Source organism: Haliaeetus leucocephalus, unplaced genomic scaffold, assembly GCF_000737465.1.
Source record: "Haliaeetus leucocephalus isolate CR32 unplaced genomic scaffold, Haliaeetus_leucocephalus-4.0 Scaffold752, whole genome shotgun sequence".
Lineage (NCBI taxonomy): Eukaryota > Metazoa > Chordata > Aves > Accipitriformes > Accipitridae > Haliaeetus > Haliaeetus leucocephalus.
Genome location: NW_010973188.1, coordinates 93116 through 109596, shown reverse-complemented (window position 1 = coordinate 109596; position 16481 = coordinate 93116). Strand labels below are relative to the sequence as shown.

The 16481-nt window shown below is 41.1% G+C and overlaps 1 protein-coding gene across 5 annotated transcripts in view; it reads right to left on the bottom strand.

Moving 5' to 3' along the window:
- The window catches only part of MOCS1 (molybdenum cofactor synthesis 1), a 32732-nt gene extending 16263 nt beyond the window's left edge, over positions 1–16469 (bottom strand). For 2 of the 5 annotated variants that reach the window (XM_010581121.1, XM_010581120.1), the window contains exons 1-3: positions 8092–8209; positions 7250–7417; positions 2255–2419 (exon numbers count right to left, since the gene is read on the bottom strand). In XM_010581121.1, the coding sequence (XP_010579423.1) occupies positions 2255–2419; positions 7250–7406 (322 nt within the window). In that variant the 5' untranslated portion in view covers positions 7407–7417; positions 8092–8209. Of the gene's footprint in view, positions 1–532; positions 654–2254; positions 2420–7249; positions 7418–8091; positions 8225–16391 lie in introns of those variants that run through there. The other 3 variants (XM_010581119.1, XM_010581117.1, XM_010581118.1) reach the window with 3 other exon arrangements.
- Positions 16470–16481: the final 12 nt, after the last annotated feature.

Here is a 16481-nt window from a genome sequence, read left to right as displayed (position 1 = left end):
GAACCTTAGACACATCCAGAAAAATCCTATGTGGGACAACACCGCCCAACATTTAATCCTTACAAGAAGAAAGGCTTCAAGCCAATGTTTAATGATTCAATTACAGTACAATATTATCTCTTTTTCCTTGTACTGAACAAAAAAGAAGGGACAGGCTGTGAAACAGGTTAGACTGGCTACCTGCAAGAAAGTACTTTTCATTTGTTCATCCCTTACAATGTGGTAGATGGGGAAAAGTAGAAATATTACGGTCCTCTCACGTGCTTTCATACATCAGTGAAATCTCTGATCATCTCACAGTCATTCCCTCTATCCAACCATTTGGGAATAAAAGCAGGTGTAATGCAGGTCAGCTGCACCAAAGATACAAAATGCCAGCCTTTTCCTAAAACCCTAGAATGAGTTTCCAGAGGAGCACAAAAATTGATTCCAAGTTTCTCGAGTTCCTGGTTAGCTCCATAATCAGATGCAAACTTTACTTTCCACAGAAGTTATCAGCCTGTAGGAGTCTAAAACCAGGAATCCCTCTCACCTTAATAGAGCTATATCTTGTTGCCTCTGGAACTGCCACGGGACACAGGGTTGCACAGTAGGGCAGGCACCTTATTCTCTGCTCATTCCATACTTGGAAATCTCCTATTAAATAAAAAGCCCTCAAAAACAATAAAAAAGTATTTTTACATAATTTCAGCCTTAAGAAAAGAAAAAACCCAACTCAGCATTACTATTTTTACCTGATCCCCACTTAAAAAAATGTATCTATGATTTGGAGACTTTATTATCCTCCTTGAAAATATTGAGGCATAGAAACTTCCCTGTTCATTCCCTATGCTATTCAGCTGAGCAACTTCTCTCTTTGTGGTTAAAGACCTTTTTTTATTTAAAGGGGGAAGAGGGGAAGAGAACATTTATATAAATAAAAATTACCTTCACCCCCCAATAACTTTTAGTTTACTTTTTAAGCAGCACATTCCTAACAGCTTCCAATCAGATATGAAGAGCTGTGGCCATATAATTCAGGAAGCTGGAGGATGAGGTTTGCCCCTTCAGTAGCAAAGGAAGGGCTTGTTTCCAGTGAGTGTTATAAACCAGGTAATATTCAAATGCAGAGAGCAGAAGGAAGAGCACAGTCAACACCTGCTTGTGATTAGATACTCCCAGATGCTTCTCTGGGAGCCAACTGTGCCATGACACAACCATATTAATGCAATAGCCTACGCTGGAAGGATAATGCTTCAGTCAGATTTATGACAGGAACAGATTTCTGCACCATGATGTAAGAAACCTGAAGATGTGCTTCCAGAGAGACTGTAGACAAGGACACCTTTCTGCACCTGCCAGCAGAACTTCGATTTGATAGCTGAATGATTCAAACATTGAAATTATTTCCCACAGCATCCCAGATTTCTACATCCCTTGCCCTACATTTATCTTATGTTGTTGCACCATCTAGTGGCTACTTGGAGGTTTTGTCCGAATTGGAAGTTCACAGACTGCCAAAGTTACTGGACAGAAATAGAATGATACAAGATCAAATCAGTTTTAGGTTGGAAGGAAGCCCAACTATGAAGCTGAACTTCATAATGAGCTTTAGGATTCATTTAAACAAGAATCTGTAACACTGGGCACATCCAATCATTTTTGAAACTTTGTTTGGAATTACTACTTCAATCAGAGAGGTTAGAAAGTTGACACCCCTCCTCAAATGACCTCAGGCATGGTTTATATTTATTCCTATCAAAAAGTAGTGGAGGTAGGGAACATCACTAATCACAATTGAGACCACTGCTAGCATGCCCCAAATATAAATTCCAGAAACTGATGCTATTCGTGACAAGAAGCTCAGTTCTTATGGCATCTTAGTCCCTGGCTGCTATTAGCGGGAACATCTCTTTTTTGAACGGTATTAAAGAACAGCAGCACACGAGACCAACACAAGATTTGGAGAGTCCTCTTGATATCCATGACTAATCAGTAGTCAGCCAGTTACTGGCAGCTGTAGTCACAGTCCCACTGACCGTGGTGAGCTGAGCATCTTCTATTCCTCCAACTAAAGGGGCTCTACCTGCCTAAGGGTTGTAGAAAGAAGGAAAAAGAGTCACTACCAAATAAGCTAGTATAGACTATTTTTCCTAGCCTCAGAAGGATAGCAATTCACTCCCCTCCCAAAGTAACTGAGTGTGAAAGACATACCAAACAACTCACAACATTACGGTAAGTATTAACACAGTTGCCTTTGAAGACAAGCATGTACCTTTCCTCCGGACAATGAACTCAAATTTAGCTGGGACCAAAGTATCCAGGCTAACGTTAATGGCATTCATTCCTGCCTCCTTCAGTCGGGGCAGCAGTCTGGTTAAGTTGATCCCATTGGTTGTGACAGCAATGGTTTTAAGCCCTTCTAGCTTGTACAGTTGACCTAGGAAAATAAAAAGTAAAAAGAACACTTAAAAAGAAGTAATTCAACTCTAAGTTACACAGAAAACCCAAAAGAAGATTTGTGAAACAAAGAAAGAAAATATCACTGAGGGTGTGAGGAAAACAGGGACACTTCAGTGCTTCAGCCTGCTTCCAGCTGTATCAGTTTGAGACACCCATTTTAGCACAAATCCATTTCAAAAGGTATGAAAGAGTAGTATATTGCAAGCAAAATTGGTTATAAAGAACACTGAAAGTGCACACTAATTTTGTTCTCATTTCTTAGAATAAATAGCTACTTTATTGTTGGGAGAAGGCCTCTGATTTTGTTTACCTTCTTTTCCTCAATCTAGCTTTGCAAACTGAATACTGTGTTCTGCAATAATAATAAGCAGCAAGCCATCCCTTTCACACCTGACACCTGAACTAGCTGCATTTATCTAGCAACATTTATCCTACTATGCTTTACCAAAAAACAGTTCTAACCCAGAGGTAGCTGCCAGCAGTAGCGACTTTAAACTGCTGAAAGAAATACCACATATACTCCTAACTAAACAGGATAAGGTCAACATATTAGACCATTATAGAGAATCCAAGGCAACAACACCCAAGGGACAGAACACTTGCACTTGACAACTGAAATATTTCCATTACCCACAGTGGTAGCCCAGACAGTTGAAGAGGGCTTATGCAAGACACTAAAAAATGGCTAACAAAAGAAAACTACATAAGAAACAGTTAATATGAGATTAAGATTCAGAAAATAGCTGCCTTCTCATAAGCCAAATGCAGAAATCCTCAGCATACCAGATCTCCAGCAGGCAGGCTTTCAAACTTCCAGTTATCAGTACAATAACAAATAGGAAAAAACCCTCATAAACCACTTGCAGAAGCAGAGCCATGGCGAAGTATTTTCTTATTTTCCCTCCTCCCTTCTCTCATAGTCTCCACCCTAATTTGCTGAGAAATATTTGAAGAACCCTTACTCTTGATGCAGCTTTATTTACAGCACGAATATTTCACAGTCCCTTCTTCCCTCCCTGTTTTACCTCTGTTTGTTCATGTTGGTAAGGGCTTTACTTCTGCTTTATCTCATTTCCCAGCTATTCTCAAAAACTCTGGAATGGAACAAGCTGGGTCACACCAAAGATTCTGAAATTTACAGCAGCAGCATTTTGCAACATGCTTAAGAGCCCCATAAAGATATTTGGAACCTGAGGTTATAACAAAAGAGCAATCTTTAATAAGAACTAGATTTTTCTGGCATTCACCTCTCAAAATCCTCCCCACTGACCAGGAATAACCTCCTCCTAGAGGATGAGTGCTATTGGTCCAAGTTTGCAAAAGATTGTTTAACACTAGCTACCACTAGCAGCCTAGTCTTTGTGAGAGCATAGGATAGTGTAGGAACACCACTACTTTTACTTACAGCCTCAACGCACAAAATGGTCAACCTCCTAACAACAGAGAAAAAAAGATTAGCTGTCATACAGGCTTCATTGCTAGAAATGTAAAATGCATAAAGGCATTGAATGAAACCAAAGCCATGCTGCAGCCTAAAATGGAAAAATTAAAAAAAAAGTAGCACCAGCTGATTGGGTCAGTTAATGCAGGCAGCATTAACAGGCAGCTGTTATCAATGCATCTTCTTCCCCATCAGACAGGAGGAGATACAGATGAGGCACTGGAAATACACTAATATGTGGAACCATCTGTAATAAGAAATTGGATAGAAGCCCACTGTGAGAACTTAAGAGATGGAGACTTAACACTAATTAAAAAGGACCAGTTAGTACACTCTGCCTTATTAGTGCAAGCTAAGTGGAACATTTGCAGTTGCTTAGTTTCTTGGCTTGTGGACCTCTAAATTCAAAAGGTATTAAAGAGATTTCATAACTTTGTAACTCACCTTGTACCTGTATTAAGTCTGTTTGCTGACCTTTGGTCACTGCTTTAGCAACAATCAGCACAAGCAAAGGCAACTGATAAAACTATTAAGTAGAAAAGGAAACAGAACAAATACTATCATTCAATAGCATGAAGCTAAAAGCTTCTATGTCAGGTTCAAGCCATCAGGTAAACCCTTTTACATTTACTTTTTCCTTTAGGATCAGGAGCATCTTCTTAAATAGACAAGTTGCTTATATATTCTCTTCCAATCATTTCCTCAACTGCGCTTCTGATTGAGTCCAGAAAAGGTATGTGTATCTCTTAATCGAAATGTGTATGTTGCTATAAAAAGGCATCTAGCTGTCTGTCCCCCACCCCATGGAAAATGATTTCGTCAGTGCAGATGTGTACTTCTTAGACTATTAATAATAAACAGCTATCACACAGTTTATATCCGGTGCTATTTTAAACTTTGAGTATCTCAAAGGAGATGGATTCTATATTCCACTATCAGCTGCTTCAGAAAAGTCTCAAACATATGTTTTCAGCAGTTGCCAGGACATGATTCAGCTTTCAGCAAGTGTCAGTGTTGCTGAGTCATAGTTTATGTATGTGCATGTGTTAAAAGAACATTTGAAATAAGCTAAAGAACTGTAGCAGGTCTCTGAATAACACAGTCTCCTACAGTAGCTTCAAGTCACATTTGCTCACTGAAAGACTAAAAAAATTTGAACTTGAATATTAGAAAAATACAGTAATAGTAATACAGCATTAATATTTTTGAGCTTTATTGGTATTTCACAGACCATTTATGATTAAGAACAAGGTTTGCTGAAAACAAACCTAACTTAAATCTCAACCCTATTCAGCACCTGAGATATTGTAGCCAGCTTCTATAAACCATCTAGAAATCCAGATTAACTCTGTCCCAGCCCAAACCAGTACATTGTGCTAAAATGGCTTCAATAAAGGTGCCTAACTCAAATTCTGCAGAGGACATTTTTGGGCTTGTTTTCCCTCCAATGAGTTTTCCTCATAGTTGTTACATGTGATCTATTTAGTTTTGAGACTTTTATCTTGATCCCAAACTTGTGCACCATAAAGTAACACCAAAGTCTGAGAAGACAAAAAGTGTTCATAGGTTTAAATTGCCAATTTTCAACATGCCTTAGAAAAAACCTGTGAGGCTAATACAAATTCCTGACAAAATGAACTACTGCAACAGGACAATCATCTTAACATCCATTACCCTTACCCCAAGATCTCTCTTGTCATCCATTAAAATGATCACGAAGAATCTGTCAAAGTTCAGCTGTGAACATGAACACAGGCAGAATAATGAAAGCCCAGTAGTTCAAAAAGATCTGTCTCCCTCTTTCAGCCACAGAAATAAACCTTTGAGAATTCTATCACTGCTGTAAAACAAAGAAAAACAAAAAACACCCAAACTTTCTATCCTTCCAATATCAATACTTCAGGACTGCAGCAATGTGATAATTATTTTGCAGTGACCTGGCTGCTCAACTTACACTCTTAACATCAGAGTAGCTGATGAGTGTATAAAAAGCCACCAGCTACTGCTGATAAATCAAAAAGGTAAATACACTAGGAAAGTTCTGCACTGAACTGATATTGTTGTTTTCAACTCATTTTCATGCCAATGCTACATGCTGAACTGTAAAGCTTCACTGTATTTTAAAATACAACTTATTTTGTAACTCTGCCCCCTTTTGGCTGGCACAAGCCATCTAAAAATAATTATATCTATTATTACTAGAAATGGGGAATGCCTTCTTGAAAGAAACAGGTCTCTTGAAAGGCACACAGCTCTCTCAATCCTAAATAAAAAAATAACCTATCATGCACGGGCAAAATGCCCTAGAGAATGGTATTCCAGACTTCCAAAAAGATGAAGTTAGTGTAGTTTCAGGACTCCTCACAATCAAGGTTCAAGGAAACTCAAGCCAGCTCACTGTAGCCGTACCTTTTCCAGCTATAAACAGGTCAGTTCTACATACTACACTGCTCTGCTGCTTCCTTTGGAAAAGACCATAAAGGCTGTCCAAATCCTGAGCAAAACAGAGCAGGAGCAGAGACCAACTGTTTTCTGCACCAAAGCTCAGTGTATCAGTAGACAGTTACTCCACTTTCAAGACCTTCATCTTCCATATTAACCCTTTCTTATCTTCAGTACTTATAAGAGTACTCACACATGCAGAAACAGACAAGTTCTGTTGCCTACAATACACCAAAGTGCTCCCACCTACATAGCCTTAATCGAATACATTGCCACTACACAAAGCTATTGCAATGTCCATAACATATGAGACTTTGGACAAGGGAAAAAACACCTGGCTCAAGGAAAGAACAGGCACGGTCAGTCAATACAATACCGAGTAATTTATAGTCCATTGAAGTAATAGCCTTCATCAATAACTGTAAAAAAATAGGCATTTCCACCATTCCTTATTAAACACAGACAAGCAAGTGACATCTGTTATCAAGGAAACAAAACAAAACCACAAAACACTCCCCCCCCCCCCCCCCCCCCCCCGCCAAATCCAAAAGAAAACCTGTTTTGTTTGTAAGCATGTATCAACTGTTCCTCCCCAGTGAGGACCTGGTCACATCAATACTTGATTTTTCACCCCAAGGCTCCATTATTGCAAGCTGTTCTAGTAGATGTTGAATATGAAGACAATGCTAAGTTCAGCTGTTATAATATGAAGAGATATACGTTCCATCCAAGCAGGAGAGCAGAAGTGGACGTTCTCTGAAAGGAGCTACCTTGCATTTCACAATGTTAGTAAAAAGGACTGTCATTTAATGTGTAATTATTCCCCACGTTGCTGGACTGTATTAGTAGATAGTTATAAGCGTAGTTCTTGGATCAATATATAGCAAGTCACTTTGAAACACACTGTATTTATTGGGAACTCACCCACAATATCAACCACATCAGGACGGATAAGTGGCTCTCCTCCTGTCAGTCGGATCTTCTCTACACCTTCTTTCACAAACAGTCTGGCTAGGGTGATTATCTCCTGAGCAGTAAGTAGCTCTGATTTAGGGGTCAGCTGAACACCCTCCTCTGGCATACAATACTGACCTGAAACACAGAATACAGAAATACATGGGGGAAAAAATAACCAGCAGCAATTAATCTGGTATTGATGGTCAAAATGCACCAAGTGCAACTGTCTTTAATGGATGTCAAACAACTCTGCTTTTCTGAAATACAGAGAAGATCATACACCAAATCTTACAAGCAATCTCCTACCAACTTCCTGTTTTCCTTCAGAAGACAACCCAAGACTCATTTGATAGGTCTCAAAATTACAATAGATCCAAACTGAAGGAAAAGCTGATCTTATTTCTATCTAACCTGCATTCAGAGACACCAAATTGAAAAGGCAAGTACTGGGACATTGCCACAAACTTTGCAGACCTAATTGTGGGAATGCCTAGGTAGGAGCTCATGCTTATCACACACTTTGTGTACAGCATACAAACATCCACAAGTACTATCATCCAAACCACACCAAGTCCAATGAAAGACCTGTCACTCCCCCCCATCTCTGGCAGATCCCTAGGCTTGCTCCTGCTTCCCCATCCCACCAGCCACTCAGCCCCAAATCAGTCTCTATTTAACCTTTAACATTACTTTGTGAAGACAAGAAACAGCGCAGGGCCAACACAGCAATAAGTACCCTAACTCAGTTCTTGGCCTTTGCACAATATGGTGCATAAGAGCTTTGTGCAAGAAAGCAAGCAGACACTTACACCTGAGGTTGCATTTCTCAGTCAAAGAAATTCGCAAGTAATTGTGCTGACGCCCAAAGCTGTCCGTCAAAAAAGCAGAGAAGGGAACAGCATGTTGCAGTAGAAAGCGTCCTCTTTCTGAGCTTTGCAGTTCCTGTAATGAAAACAAGCAAGTGCTAAGTATTTGAATAGTTATCCTATCAACTTGCTGTATAAATATTAACTTTGAACTCAACTGATAATATTATTCCATTTTTCCCCAACAGGGACAGCTGCACAAGAAAAACCCATGACTTGTCTTTATGGTAAAACCTGGCCATTTATTAAGTTTCACACCGTACTTAACTACATGGAACTGTACTGTAATTTTCCCTGTGCATGTTAAGATACAGGCTCTTTGCCACAGGTGCCTCAGGCTTTTTGTGCAGAATAGGAAGCAGCTTTTTTCAATTGCTTGTCTCTTCACTTTCCAGAATCAATGATCCAGGACCACCCAATCTCACTAGAGCCCTCAGATAAATGAAATCATATAAAAGGGTCCCTCCCTGCATTTCAGTGCAAGAAAGCTAGAAGTTGATGAAACACTGCATCTCTGCATGTGTCCCTACCAACTTTCATGTGTAAGGCATAACATCTTGTTAATAGCAAACCCAAATTATTTCTATGTACAATTATGTTTTGTGATGTCTGGTTCAAGAACATTTCCAACAAGGTCTTCTTGCCCAAATCCATACAACAGAATACTTCCAAAAAGCTTATCTCATTTAAAATATAATAAATAATACAGGGACAGTGGGACTAGAATAGACATGTATGATCCTGAACACTCCACCTGTTCAAGCCTGCATAAAAAGTTTCAGAATTTTAATAATGTCTTTATTAACTTTAATGAAGTGACTACTAAAAGTGATTTCTATTTACAATTTTGGGTTTTTTTAAAGCACAATGTAACATATTCTAGAGCAACACAATTTTCAGGAAGTACTGAATGAGGGCTGATCACTTTAGATATCAAATTAAATATCCCAAATTAGTAGCTGCTACTGGAAATGAATACAGTTCAAGCTTATACCAAGCATCTTTAAAACATCACTACCATCAACACCAGAACATCAACACCATCAACACTATAACACTTGGTTATAGCAAGGTCTAAATGCAGGGAGTCCCAATGCCTTTAGCCCATGACTTTCAAATTACCATGTTGTAGTTCTGCTTCTCTGCACCTGTAAAGCACAGCTGAAACCACTCTGCTACCTTTGGAAAATATTTCCATACCCTGAGCGAAACATACACTGACTGAACCAACTCTTATCACAGTACTGCAGAAAAGCAAAAGTTTACCAACATACTTTAATCAGCTGGATACTTGGTTCAGGCACTACACACAAACGTCCACAAACATCATCATCCAAACTCTGCCAAGTCTGGTGTCTTTTCATCTACTGTATCACAGTTAAATTAACATTTTGTAGGAGGACAATTTAATAACTCTAACAGAGGCCAGCTGCATAGCTTCACAAAATGAAACAGAGAAAACACAATCAAATAATTAAAGGAACTACCTTCACTGTGTCCTAGTTAGTTAACCACACACAGACACTTAATAGCCAGCTAAGAAAACTGGAAGAAAGCTAAGGGATTCCTGTACTTACAGTGAATTTCATCTCCAGTGAAAGAGCACATACAATATCATTTCTGGATACAACGTGTTCACAAAGTTAAAAAACATGAGGGAGGCAAAAAGTCAGCTGCAGAATTGTGCCTCAAGTCAAAATCATGCTGGCTAGTCTTGATAGGCTGCAGCAGGCAAAGGATTAAATAAAGTTTTGATGTAAATTTAAGATGTAGAATGAGGAACTGGACAAAATGACACATTAGCTAGTATTCAAACTGCATAACTGAACAGAAGTCATGATTTCCATCTAGTGAAAAACAGACCTATGAAATCTCCAGACATACTAAAATTGGCATGTATGGGATGATGCCAAGGGACTGGGCAGAAACATACATAGCTGTAGCCATCATCTCCCTGTGTCTGGTCATTGCTAGTAACCATAGGAGTTAACCCTGCACAGTATTTTGAAACAGCCCTTGCAAGAACTTTGGAAATGGTCAGCTAAAATGTTGAAACACCCAGGTATACTTCCTCAAAACATTTTATTCTGAAAGCATTTTTAAGAAAGATTTGCAGGTGGGTGGAAGACAGAGAGGACACCCTCAGTGACCAGATCAGGCAGACAGCAAAGGTTGTCTGGGGAAGAGGCCCAACTTCAGCCATCAGCAGCTGCAGCAATTTTGATTCCAGCTGTGCTAACACCAGGGCTGCTGCTAAACTTCTAAGCAGGAGCAGTCTTTCTTGGCAGCATAATCTTTCCACTAGCCTTTAAACAATCCACTACACTTCTTGATCCAAACAGCTTTGTGGTTAGATAAGAAGATCTCTAAGAACTTCCCTGGCAGTGGGGGGGGGTTAGAGAAGATAAAGGAGACACAAAGTGGCTGTTTCAAAGCCCAGAAAGCATCTGTTTACCCCTGATAAAACAGCAGTACTAGTTTCCACGTAATTGCTTTTCTGCCAGAACAAAGCAATCTCTTTCAGTTTCCATTTTGTAGCGGTGGCCACAAGAGCAGAGGGATAAGGGGTGCAAGGCCAGCCTTCCCCAGGCCTGGCCTTCCCTCCCCGCAGCACCAAAGGGGTCGGTGGCAACCTCTCCAAAGCCACACGTGCTGCTCACACTTACACACATTCTTACATCTCCCTCTTCTCCGACATGCACAGGCAGAACAAGTCATCTGGTTTTTAATCTCCTCAGGGAAATGCTCCAGCCTGGGCACATCCGGGTTGTTTGTGAGCTCCGCACAGCTTTAGTTTCCCCAAGAAATCCCAATTTGGGAGCTTGGTTTGTTAGAAATGCTGGCTCTGTTGTACTTATTATGAGAGCTTCTCAGAATACAAGCAGGGTTAAGTTGAAGAGCCCAGCTAAATACCCATACTTCATTTCTGCTTCTTCCCCAGTTAGAAAACTCACCGCTGAATAGACTAAATCTAAAGATATTTTAAATACTGCCAAACTCAGAAAAAACACAACACAAAAGTATTTTTTCTTGAAAATTTCACTGCTTTCTTGGCCTGGTTGGATTTCTGATGTTCTCCTTCCTATTATTTTGGAAAAGTGTTCCCATTTGAGAGGGAAAGCACTCCCATGCTTATTAAAATTATTTGAGCCTTTCTTCTAGGAACACTCCTCTCCTGTTTCTTTCTCAATAACTCATTTTTGCACCTTTTTCACGATAAAGCTTCCTTACCCACTCCACTTGAAGACAGAACAGTATGAACCTCCTGTCTCCCTGTTTTAGAGTGTGCATTACAGGGAGGGGAAAGAAGGGAAAAGTTATCCTCCCTGACAGAAAGAAAGCAAGAGAGGGAGCCTTTAATGATCGTATGTAATCGATGCCAAAACTGCATACTTTCAAGGACAATAACATGCTTAAAGTAATTTCCTATTTTCAGGAAGGAGCCACCACTGGAGTGGGACGTAGGAGACAACAGTTCTGTTTGTGGTTTGCCATCCACCTGGGTGGCTGTTACAGGCAAGGAAGCTAAAGTAAGAGGACTTACTGGAAGAATAATACTGCCCTTCATTAATTACTCTAAAGTGAACTGTAAAGAAACAGCATTAAAAAACCAGGCACTTAGCAGGCAGTTGGTGTCAATATACTTAAAAATTCCTGTTGGAAATAATTAACTTTTGCTCTCTTGCTGCAAAATAGTGGGTGTTGGGGTGGGGAAAAGAAAAAAAGTTTTCCAGAGCTGCTAGAGCTTCTTTCTGTCAACTTCTTGTCATGTACAGAGATGGGTTTGTCTGGGAGGAAAGAATGACTGGAGATGGAATTTTTAAGCTGTTTGTTCAGTTTCTGTCCAGTTTGATGTCAGCAAGGAGGAATTAGGAGACACCCATGAGGAGTTCAGTAGCATCAGCTTGAGCTCCAGTGGGAATGGATCCTGTATTACCAAAACTGCTATTGCACCCAGCACTGACTCATATTTTTATCACTTCCACAGGGAAGGCCAAATATCAGAGATGGAAACTCAGCTGCCTTCCTGGTAACTCAGGGCAAGGATGAAGCACTCTCTCAGGTAGTTGTGCAAGTAGGATTTTCCAAAGGGGAAGAACAGGGTGAGGTTGGACCTAGTCACTTGCAGCCTGTATGAGACCTGTTGGAGCAGGGAGAAAGCAAAAGCTGCCTGCTACAGTTCCCAGGCTACAGAGACAGGGTTATTCAGTTCCCTCCAGTTGGAAAAGATGGGCAATTGTTGGCATTTTAACCTATTAATGCCCAACCACATAACTTTTACACTCAAAAGCAATGGTTATAATCCCCATGTCCCCACTCCCCTCTCTCTGCAGTTGACAGGAGATACTTCTACACATTGGAGGAGTATGCACTGTCACAGAGTGTGCTTTATCTGATCTGTGCAAAAACAGTTTCACTCTCCGGGCTGTCAATCTCATGTTCTATACTGGTACTGAAAGAATAAGAGCTTAGATGACTGCACCTAGCAGCTATATTTTGACAAGCTGTCAACCCTTCAGATCTGCCAATTCACCTGTGATTTCCAGGAAAACTCTTCTAACAACACAGCACAATTGGAAACTGTCACCAGAGGTATTAATAACCACCAGGAACACCATAAACTGACAAGATACTGGAAAGGCTCAGTTAAACACAACGGGGAAGAGAACAGAGCTCTCATCTATTTATCAAGCTGAAGATCGAGTACTATACTTGCTCTACCCTTCCACCTTCACCTCATCCCCAGTGATATTTGTGCACTATGGAAAAGTAATGCTTGCAAACACTTCTTCAGCCCAGGTCTCGGGGACCACCACAACCTGTGTACTTACGACACTGTTATCGCTGCTCCTGCACCCACTGGCTCTTTCAGCTCCTGCAATCCTGTTGGGTTTGTGCATCAGTGCTGCCACCTCACTGTAGTACCTAATGCTGCCACGCTAGCATCATGGACACAACTCGGCAAAAGCTCTTCTGTTTCATGCCTCACCTTTAATATCTTAGTCCGCAGGGAAGCGGTCACATAGTGTCCTTGTTTAACCTGGAAATTAGACAACCACAGAGGCTGAAATGGGTCTAAGTAGGCCAAGTGCCAGAATGAGGTCTGAGCTGAGAAATCCAAGACAAATGTTTTTCTGAAGGCTCAGCAGCTGCTGCCCAACAGTTGACCCCAAAGAGCAAGCTACAGTTCTGGTTACTGGCACAGAGAGTGCTGCTCAGAGACTTTGACCAGCTACCCGCAAAATGGAGCTCCAGGACAGAGAAAGCTTTAGACATGACTGGCCAAGAATAAGGTCCATATGAGGTCCCTCTAGACAAGCTGGGCTCTCCCCTTTATCCCAGTAGTGAAGACTTCATTGAGGCCACAGAAAATTTCAGGTGGTTATGTTTGAATTACAGGATCTACATGAACAGATGGAGGAAGCTGAAATGAAACTTTGTATCAGGATGCCAAAGACCTTTACTGGAAATGATACATCTAGAGCAGGATTAAAAAAAAAAAAAGCTTATTTTCTTAACATTATTGCTCCCAAGCCTCACTATTTTAAGAGTCCTCTCACCTTCCTTCTTTGTTTCAAAAAGCTGGGGATTTTGCATGTAAACTTCCAGCTTACAATTAAAAAAAAAAAAAAAAAGTAGTACAAATTACTTTTTCTATTGTACTGGAAAATACAGTTTTGTAGTAGAAATATGTAATCCTATATGATTTTTTTTATTCAAGAATATAATTTGGACATGTATCATCATGTGTACAAGATGACAGGATGGCATCAGATTTTCCTTTGTTAAATGTGAATTAGTCAAGAAATGCTTGTACACAACCAAACAACCACAAAAACACTGCTTTCAGAGTGCCTGTCACTACCTGCCCTTATCTAGTCTTAGAAAAAGGGATTCCACCCTGTGCACATCTCCAAGACTGACAACTGTATCTTAAATACTAAGATACAAACAGGCTCAAACATGTGGACTAACCAGTCCAATAATAAACTGATCGAGTTCTGGGGTTTATTTGTAAACAATTTAGGATCAGCTTCCTAGGTATATCTGATTTCACCTTCAAAACTGACATAAATTTTCACAGCCTCTGATTTGCCCAGTCAGGTCTTCTAATCAGTACCATTTCACTTTTATAACTACATCAATTTTCACCACATATTTCATATAGAAAACATTATAAGGACTTAATGGACATTCAAACCATGAATAAAAGCTATTGTTTCTGCTTGAGGGAGTCACTTAGGAGCATTCATAGAAAGTGTTATGAAAGATAGCAAATGCAGGATACAGAATGGATAGCACGCGCGCAGACATTTTCCCACTGTCTCAAAAACCAGCATGTAGGAACAGGCTAAAAAAAGCCATAAGTAGAATGTAAGTTCACCACACAATATCAATACAGCAGCTGTACTGACCCCACTGTTTGTAACCTAACCTAAAGGCTTACAATGGATGGCCTTGGACACAGCCTTTCAGTTGTCTCCTGAAGCTCCTGAGTTACACAGTTCTTCCTTCCACAGCTGGAAGGACCATTTTAAAAGGGGATGAAATACAGAGAGACTAGCGCTCTCTTCTCCCCTTTGCACCCCCTGCACCCAACTGAAATCACATGAAAGTAAACAGAACCCATGAACATTTTCAGATCCAACCCAAAAGATAGTCAAGCAGTATTCACAATTGTTTTGAACGTTTGAACATCCTGTCATCTGAAAGCAGGTTTCACTGTAACCTATGGCTGTAATGCTAATTGCTCCTCTCTACAGATGAATCCTGGGAGAGACCAAGAACAGAAAGGATCAATGAATACATTATCAGTGTATAGTTGCTAAGTTTGCACTGTCTTTGCTTTTGTATTAGCTTGCTTCTCAGGCCCTGCAGGGTATTAGCCAGTGCCCCAGCACACTTGTCACACTTACTATGCCACAAACACAAATCAGCCATCCCATTCTTCCAACCACTGTGGCTTTTGTCCCCTAAAGCAGTAGGGCTTTCCAAGATGGATGCTGTAATCAAGCTCTCTCAAAAGTATTCCTGAATATATGTTAGAACTACTTGATTTATAGAAAGTAGTTAAAAGTAATTCTGATCAGAATTTATAAAGAAGTACATGGTTTAGAAAAAACAAAAGAAACTCAATAACCTTTCTAGATTCCTAAGCCAAGTAAGCATTCAATAAAGCAACACACAAATCCATTTGACTTTCTGTAAATAAGTGATAGTGAATGCATTCAATTCTGGTGACCCAAGACTGTCACTAGTAGTTTTAGCTTATTTTCTGCCTCTTAAAGCCAAGCCATGCAATTGCAAGTAACTCAATAAATCATGTCCCAGCTGAGATTAGTCTGCATGTCATGCCCTATTTCTGCTAGACAGTTGTAGAACTTTTGCCTTTCTGTGCAGCTGCTTCTCCCACATTTGGACACCAAGAGACCAAATCCATCTGGGGGACCAAAAGTTAAACTAGGAGGAGCTAGATCTGGACAACACCTCTATTGATTTCATGCCAGTGACAAACAAACAGCTTCACTGTAAAGCTTGCGTGACCACTGGGAGCACAACCACCAAAAGCTGCAAAACCATTTGATTTTGACCTAGGCAGATCAAATGCCATTGTGCAACTTCTTCTCTGACTGGGATGGAACACAGAACTGGTTCAGTCCAAGAGACTGAATGTCCTACTTAGTTTCAAAGTCAGGGTGACATTTCAACAAAGTAAGGCCATAGAATTATATATTACTACATGTTTTGTCGACACCCCTTCCCCCCCTCCCATATAATCAAGTCATGTTCACCATACGAATTACCTATCGGTCTGGGACAGGTTGCGAAATTAAGTATTTCTATTAGAACACACGAGGCAGAGTTTCGGTGCTGTCCACCCCAGCAGATTCCAGCTGCGGTGCCCTACGCTGCTGGTGGGGGATTATGGATGGGGAACTCTCAAACCCAAGCTCCCCTCGGGAACCCCGCCAGGCGGATACCTGATTACCACTAGTACCCCTCCACGAACTACGTTTTCTTAATCTTAAGTGCAAGGCACCGGCCCGGGACTCAAAACCCCAAGCACGACCTCCGGCAGCCGCACGCCTCCCAAGCGCTCCCCCGGCGGCGGCACCCGCCCGTTACCGGCTATCGGCGCCGGCGCCCACCTTCGGCCCCAAACCCTCCATTTCGCCCCGCGGCGCCGCACCGGCCTCCCCTCACGGCCCTCCTCCGCCGGACCCCTCAGCGCCCCGCCTCACCTGAGCCGCGGCAGAGGGAGCCCTCACGGGCGCCCCGGAGCTGCAGGCGCGGCCCGAGGCTGCCCCGAGGATCCCCCGCAAGAGCGCGGG